The 8,122-nt window shown below is 36.0% G+C and overlaps 1 protein-coding gene across 1 annotated transcript in view; it reads right to left on the bottom strand.

The window, feature by feature from the left end:
- Positions 1–767: 767 nt before the first annotated feature.
- Positions 768–8,122, bottom strand: part of LOC102294046 (V-set domain-containing T-cell activation inhibitor 1) — an 8,190-nt gene continuing 835 nt past the window's right edge. Inside the window, exons 2-6 of the mRNA XM_005947066.3 lie at positions 5,842–6,150; positions 4,311–4,574; positions 3,874–4,164; positions 3,151–3,251; positions 768–3,065 (exon numbers count right to left, since the gene is read on the bottom strand). Coding sequence (XP_005947128.1) covers positions 3,000–3,065; positions 3,151–3,251; positions 3,874–4,164; positions 4,311–4,574; positions 5,842–6,150 — 1,031 coding nt within the window. The 3' untranslated portion in view covers positions 768–2,999. The remainder of the gene's footprint in view (positions 3,066–3,150; positions 3,252–3,873; positions 4,165–4,310; positions 4,575–5,841; positions 6,151–8,122) is intronic.

Below are 8,122 nucleotides of genomic sequence, written 5' to 3'. Positions count from 1 at the left end.
ACGTTACTGTCATTGAGTAACGTAACGGAATACGTTACAGAATACATTTTGGGGCATGTATTCTGTATTCTGTAATGGAAAGTAACCTTCCCAACACTGCATTTAACTATATAAAGAATAAAGTATTTAATAACAATATTTCATTCATTCAGATCTGGGATGTCTTATTTTTGTGTTCTTTTTATTTTTTGAGCAGTGTTTATATATCAGGAAAAATCAAGCTTTGTTCAAAAAACAAATGTCACAAATATTTCCTGTGAAATACGGAGTCATTGTGAATAGCCACATTAAGAATAGCTGAGACTGAAGAATATTTTTAAACACAAAATATTTACAGAAATTTTACTTGTCCAGTGTGTAAAGGCATTAATACTTATACTAAGTTTCCTTACTCTTGCCTGTGGCATATACCCTACATAGCCTACTTGAATTATTAAGAAGACTAAAGAAGCAAATTAAACATAATTCACCTATTATGTACACATAATACCATAATGGATCAAGCAGTTTGTGTAGATCAATTAAAACAAGGACAAACAGTCCTTGTTAATGCACAAGCATTAAATGTTGAAATATCCTGAATGATTGTTAATGAATCCATGCTGTAATTCTTCTTTGTTCAAAAACATGCAGGCTGTTGCCATACTGTCTCTACTGTTGTTTGACTTCTTTGCAAAACCCAAAGACAAACCGGCTGTGTTCACCTCAATTTATTTCAGATTTTCACAACAGTTGACTGATAAAATTTTTCGTGGAACATTTGTTTTCCCTTAAATGTATAGTGGAACATCCATGTTGTTTTTTAAAAAAAATGATTTAATACTACCTTCCATAACTTCAAGAAAGGTGTTTGTTTTAAATGTCTTGTCAGCATTTGTGAGTCCACATGCAAATATTTCTTACTGATCTGAAGATAAGCTCTACAGTATGAAGCTCTCTGGAACATCTTTCACCATTGCCCCCATTCATCTGAAGCTGTGTAAGCTCCCTTAGCTCTGTGTCATATTAATCTGGTTGTAGTTAAATCTCAAGATGAGATAAGTGAATTTACCCTAATTTTAATATGTGGGTCAGAATGAGCTCTCAGAATCCAGTGATTTTGGAAAAGACAGACAACAATTTGTCTTCAGGTACTCTCAGAGTACCTTTAAACACTTTATGAATAAAACCTTAAATGCACATATAGAAACAAATAAAACAACAAGGGTTTCCAAAAATATTTTAATAATTATCACATAATATATTATCACATATCTCACAGACCAGAGAGAATTTTTTTTTGCAAAATGTAATGAATAATTCTCTCTGAAGTTATTAAAATTTAAAAAACACAAAAACCAAAGCTAATACTATTTACATTTAAACAGTAGTTGTGCTTGTAATTCATTGTTTAATTAGTAATCTAATTAAATAAGTAATTTAATTAGTAATCTTAAGGGTGCAGCAAGAGAAGGAAGAGAAAATATCTTATTATTTACTTTTACAGTCATAAATAAGATATTTTCAAAAAAAACTTGTCAACTTAACAGAAAGTTGTTCTTGTTGTGTTTCAGGCATATTTGTAAAAAGAGAAGAAGAATGAAGATCTGAAAGGATTTTCATTTAGTGTTTGGTTTTGTGTTGTATTCAATCATGTGACAGCTGTTGTTGTTTTGTTTGTTTTTTACTTATCATACTGTTTTCAGAGTGAACTTTTCACCACAGACTGTATATCTGAAACATGGATGCTTCCATGACATTGAGCTGTTGCAGTCTTAGTGTTTTGAATCCAAATCTAACAAGCAAAGAATGGAAGTGACTATGAAACTGACTGATCAACTTGTCATTATTCATTTTATATATATAATATAAAGTATTTCTCCCTGAGGGTTTTTTTTCCGGCTTCATTATTCATCTGTTCACCGAACTTCTAGATCTGCAAACCAAACTCGCTGATTGCAGTAGTAGTTTTTTCATACTCATAGCTGTAGCTCCAGAAGGAGGAGCTTTCACTGCAACATTATATCTCTGTAATATGTACAACATTAATCAGACTCCAGTCAGATTATGTCTCATATAAAGACTGAACTTCATTTAACTCTTAAAATCTCCATTTACATCCATATATCAAATACATGTCAACAGTAATCAGCAAATACAAATAAAGAGTAACAGCAGGTGCGGCAAAGTATGTTTCTCACATTGCTTTCTCAAAGCCAAACGAGTAATTCTGTAATCTCAAAATTGGTTCTTCATCTCCAATTTTACAGCATAAAATTTTGTTTTATTCACTCCAGGAGAGGACAGCATGGTTGTGCAATGGTTAGCAGTTTTGCCTCAACTGAATAAGATGTGAAAGGGTTCTTTGGATGTTCTCCCTGTGTTATAAAGGGTTCTCTCTGGGTACTCCAGCTTCCTCCAACAGTCCAAAGGAATGCAGTTAGTGGGGTTAGGTTAACTGCTGATTCTAAATTGTGTATAGGTATGAATCCCAGTGTGAATAGTAGTTTGTCTCTCTGTGTTAGCCCTACATTAGATTGGTGATCTGTCCCTGCTTCTTGCCCTGTAGTTGCTGGAATAAGTAGCCGGATGGATGGACACTCCAGGAGAAAACTGTAATTTCTGTTCACCCCAGACAGCTTAGCATCAAGAGTTTAATAAGAGGACGTAGTTGATTCTTTTTTTGTTCCATATTATTTTCATCTTGTCGACGTGCCTATATGGGCACAAAAATATTCCATTAACAAGAATTAGTAAAAAGAATGAGAAAGTACCCCAGAGCATTTTGTACTGTAGAATTATGTCTTGCGGCACCCTTTTTGTCAAAGTGCAATGTGTCTTTCTCCTTCATTAAACAGTGTAGATACAGCAACCTTTGGTTAAGTCTTTAAAACTGTGACTGAAAGCATTCAGTCTGAATACTTTTTATTTTTATGAAAAAAACTTCACTTCACTGTCCGGCCTCTGTCCATCATCATCTTTAGTTTCTCATTAGTGGCTCCATTAGAGATTTGCAGGCATTAAACTCTTGTTTTCACCAGGTTTGTTTTGTTCATCTTTTTTCGTCTTATTTTTGTTTGTCCTGTCTGTAAGCAAAAATGTAAAATACACTATTGTCAACAAATCATAAACATAAACAGTAAATTACAAGTAGCCAAAACATAATTTTACCTTTTTTTTTTTGCAGACAAGCGACAGCACTATGACAGCAATGACTGCAACTACTCCAACCACCACCACGCCTATGATCACAGCATTACTACGTGAGTTCTCTGAAAAAGAAAATTTTGCAGTTGATGCAGCTTTCAAAAACAAGGTCAGATTTATGTCTCTGCTTACATTAAATGTTTTACTTTTATCCTTTTCATGAGTTGTGACGACTTTTCAGCCTCAGATTTGTTTTAATCTATAATTAAGCTTCATTGAACAATGTCTGCAGTTTTTAAAATCTACTTAATCAGTCAGAGAAAAGCAACAACTCCATGTTAAATTAATAAGTAACTTTTGTTTTGCCAAGTAAATCACTTCAATTTTAAAGTTCATTTCAATGTTATTGGTTCAGTGTCTCTAGATTAGTAACTCACTTACTTTTTCTTTAGGGTCTCCATGATGTAGTTAAAAAAAATTCAAGCCACACAAATTTACCCACAAACATAAACATCCTTTGCTTATTACAAGAGTTCCATTATTCAGAAATACTACTATTACTACTACTACTGCTAATAATAATAATAGGTGTTGTAGTAATAGTAGTGAAACAACAAGCACAAGTGATATTTCAAAACTGAAAAAAAGAAAATAGGATGGAAAAAACATAAAACATTTTCACACCATACACAAATATGAAACAGTTTCCACTCAAAGAGACTTTCCTGTCCCCTGACTTGATCATACCTTCTGTAATCTGAAGAAAGGTGTTTTTTATTAGTGTCTCATCAACATTAATGAGTTCACACGTGTATATTCCTTTCTTATCTGTAGATAAGTTCTGCAGTGTGAGGCTTCCTGTCTCTGAAACACTCTTCACATACGGCCTCCACTCCTCTGAAACTGTGTAAGATCCCCCAGCTTCACTCTCAGTCACGATGATCTGACTGTGGTCGAATCTCCAGTTGAAACGAGTTACAGGACTTTTTGAGTCAGAGCACTGGATTGTTGTTTCAGACTCAGAACCAGTGACATTAGCTGAAATGATATCAAAAAATTAATTTGATTCCAGTTTATAAAAATATCTGATCATTAACTGTGATTATAATAAATGAGTCCAAAAAAATAAGACAAATACACAAACAAGTTTGTACAATTACTGCAACTCCTCCTCAGATACTCACTCAGTTTAAATAAAGTTGCTGTTCTTCTGCTTTTTCTTGTGCTGACAGTGCAGATATAATTTAAACCAGCATCAATTTCTGAGCGTGTCAGAGAACTACTGATGCTGTAAAGTTGTCCGTTCTGCTGGACACGGGGTTTTGACTCAGTGGAGGAAGAAGATTCAGGATCTGTAAACCAGGTGAGCGTAGGTTCAGGGGAGATCCCCTCTGACCTGCAGATGACGCTTTCTCCTGACTGCTCAATGTAAACATTTTGGACTGGAACTGAAAAAAACAGAGAACCTCAGTGAATACAACGAGCATGAGGACAAACTCTGTTGACCAACTGAGTTCAAAGTGGATCTATTACACTGTCACATTGGTGAATATTTAAGTTGGCCAAAGTTACAGTTAAATTAGGCTGGTATATGGACAGGTATTCCCTGTAAGCCAAATGCTTACAGGTGAGTAAACTGAGGGACTACAACAAAGCCCAGCATGAGTAAGTATTTGCACTTTATCCTTTCGGTCTTACAGGTAAATGACAAGATTGTTTTTATGACTTTTGTTTAGGCATGATTATCGTTTCCATACTATAAAGTAATTAAAAAAGGGTGGATAGGTGTCTCTGTCTCTTTAAACTGAAAGCTTCGGCTCAGCTTTTGTTTGTTCATTTAAGTAGAAATGCAACATGTTTTTCTCTTTGTTCGGTTTTGTTTCAGACAAAGTTGAAGATGGGGAGCAAACATGATTATAACATGAGAGTGGGCTAAAACTTAAGATCTCAGATATTTGCAGGTGTCCCTTTGCTGTGTCCTTTGCTTCAGTTTCTCATACACTAAAACTGTCTGAGGTGTCTGTATCTATATTTGCAGCAGTGTAGGAATGCTGTATCAACCATGGTCTGGAAATGTAATCTTATCAGCTAAATGTTTCTGTCCACTAGCAGACAGAGCAACACAATATTCCAAAAACTAAATCCAGTAAAGAAAACAAGCAACATGCCCTGAAAGTATTTTTCAAGTTAGCTTTTTTGTTTTGTGTTTTGTGTTTTTGTAAAAATCACGTTCGCTGAGGTTCACAGATTTTCTTTTCTAGTAAAAGATTAACAGCTTGGACGGGAAAGCAGCTTAAAAGCATGTGAAGAATGAAGCACTTCCAGTTTGAGGAGCAGGTGGCGTTAGCCGTGTGGCTTCTATGAAATACCTAAAATGTCTGCCTAACAAAACAACCAGCCATGAACATTTTGGGGGATTTTCCATGTAGCCAGCAGATATTTGGGTCAAATATTTAAATTACTGTATGACAACAGATACATAAAAAAGCTTCATGACAGTTGATTGTTATCCTGCGTATTCCGGCTCCCACTATCCTTCTTTTCTCTCATTTAAGACAGGACTAAAAGTTTGAATTAAGTCTGGTTTTGTAATAACTGCAAAAATAAATCATTGCTGACTTAATAAGTTCTTTAATTTCTCTAAATACCAACATGATTATTTGTAGTATAGTCATGTTAGCTTTATTTCCTTTAGTTTCTGTGTGTTTTTCATACCGTCCACAGTCAGCTGGATGAACAACTCTTGGTTTCCTCTGGTGGTGCTGGTGTAGCACTTGTATCTGCCCCCATCCTGAGAATTCACATTTTTCAGCAGTAGTGAAGCATTTCCACTGGAGATCTGGTCCTTAAAGATTGACGTCCTGCCTTTGAAGCGCTGGTTCTGGCTTCCAAGTTGATCTTTGTTGTAGTAAAACGAGTGGACAGCAATGTTTTCTGTCATCCAGTGGATGACCTCTTCAGGACCAGGCGGAAACTGACATGGTAAGATGCAGTTTTCCTTCAAATCACAGGAGACAACTGCATCTGTAAAACATCAGGTTCAGAGAAATCAATAAGGCCTCATTTAAGCAAAAGCAGTGAGTGATTTATTGTTGTTTAGGCCTCTTGTGACATATTTAACTGTTTGTGGGGTGTATAAAATTTATAGAATTTTTGTGGAGTATTTAGTAAAACCAACCAACAAGCTTTCTCTTTACCACAAAAGATCGATATGTTATCTGCATCACTACAGACATCACACCAGTTTTTAAATATTCCATTTCAGTCGTCCCACTCATTTAAACTCAAGATATTTCATCTCTTTCCCTTTGTGCACCGAGCCTTTACTGATCCAGACTGAGCACTCAGCTGAGAGCCATTTCCTCAGAGTTGCTGATTCTCATGCCAGCTACTTTTCACTCAGCTGTGAGCTGCCCAAATACAAGCTAAAGGCCATTGCTCAATGTTTCCGACAAAAACATTTCTATCAAGACTGAGGGGTAAACTTAAAGGAACTTTGTTGCTGAACTTAACCCTAGAAAACCAATGGGGTCGGCTCTGACCCCATGGGTTCTCCAGGGTTAAACAAAGTACAAGTTAAAGCAGGTCTGGATCAAATAATCTGAAACTTCAGGTCTCCTTAGAAAACACACATGGAAGGACACAGCCATGTGGAATAACACGACAAAGAACAGACGGAGACTGAGACAACATATGGGCAGAGGACAGTGAGGGAATAAGTAGTTTATGTACGAACAACTGAAATCAAGTGCAGATAAAGAGAGTAGAACTGAATACAAAGCAAAAGGGACAAGAAATCACCAAAATAAATCAGGAAATAACTAACACTGAAACCATGACTAAGAGAGACAAGCTTGACACAGACTGGATGAAGCATGAATACAAAAGAAGCTTACCACACCTAAAGCAAGCAGGAAACACAGGGCACAGAAAACAGTATCATAATAAGCACCAGGAATGTAAACATAACGCTGTAACCAGAGGCTGAAGAACAATACAGAACCAAAATACAAAGATCATCGAACATACATAATTAGAAAAATGCCAAACATCCCCAACTCAAAACCCAGGATCCAATGGTCAAATGCCTTCACCACATCTACAAACCACATTTAGACTGGTTGGGCAAACTCTGTGCACCCTTCAATATCGTGAAGCATCCTGAATCTGAGGTTTGAGTAACAGACTCCACTCTAGTGCTCTGGCATAGATCATTACAAGGACACTAAGGGATGTTTTTTTTTTAATTGCTAAAATTAAATAGATGCTTTGACCTATGTATGAGCCTGAAATGAAAGGGTACCTTTTTAGGAATACATAGATAAATAAATGTTATGATAAATTATAAATTTATCTAACTTCAAAACGGGTCACAATCATGTGTTCTGTGTCAACCAAGTTACTCAGTGAGTCGTCAATATTAGTATGAAACACTGAGAAAAAAGAAATGTTGTGCAAACCTCTTTGTGTGTGTGATATGCTTTAAGAGATTAAAAAGAATGAAATAGGATAAGGAAAAGTACAAACACTGTTTAGACTCAAATAGTCCACCGATTAATCTGGAGGCTAGAGTTCAACTTTCATTTCAGACCACCTATTACATTTTGACGCCATGCTTTTCCTTTTCAACTCACTGCTTGGTTATGATTAGTCATAAAAAGTATAAGCCACCGGTTTTTAGATAATAAGTTTTAACCTGTCCAAGCAAGTCGCACCAGCTAGCAGCCATCTTAGTAAATGGCAGAGATTCAGGCAGGGATTTTGGGTGGTTCACATGTAAACAGTACTCTTCTAATCTCACTGACAACTGACAGTGTTTTTGATCACAAACCACATCTGAACATTAATTAATATGCCATATGTGTGTGTGTGTGTGTGTGTGTGTGTGTGTGTGTGTGTGCGTGTGTGTGTGTGTGTGTGTGTGTGTGTGTGTGTGTTGACCGTGAATGTAAAATGAAATGGAAGAGGAAAATCTCTGTTGAGTGAGATTGAAAGC

The sequence above is a fragment of the Haplochromis burtoni genome, unplaced genomic scaffold (genome assembly GCF_018398535.1).
Source record: "Haplochromis burtoni strain Fernald_Lab_line unplaced genomic scaffold, NCSU_Asbu1 Contig_494, whole genome shotgun sequence".
NCBI lineage: Eukaryota > Metazoa > Chordata > Actinopteri > Cichliformes > Cichlidae > Haplochromis > Haplochromis burtoni.
Note: the sequence above shows the minus strand (reverse complement) of the source record. Positions and strands in the feature narration are given on the sequence as shown.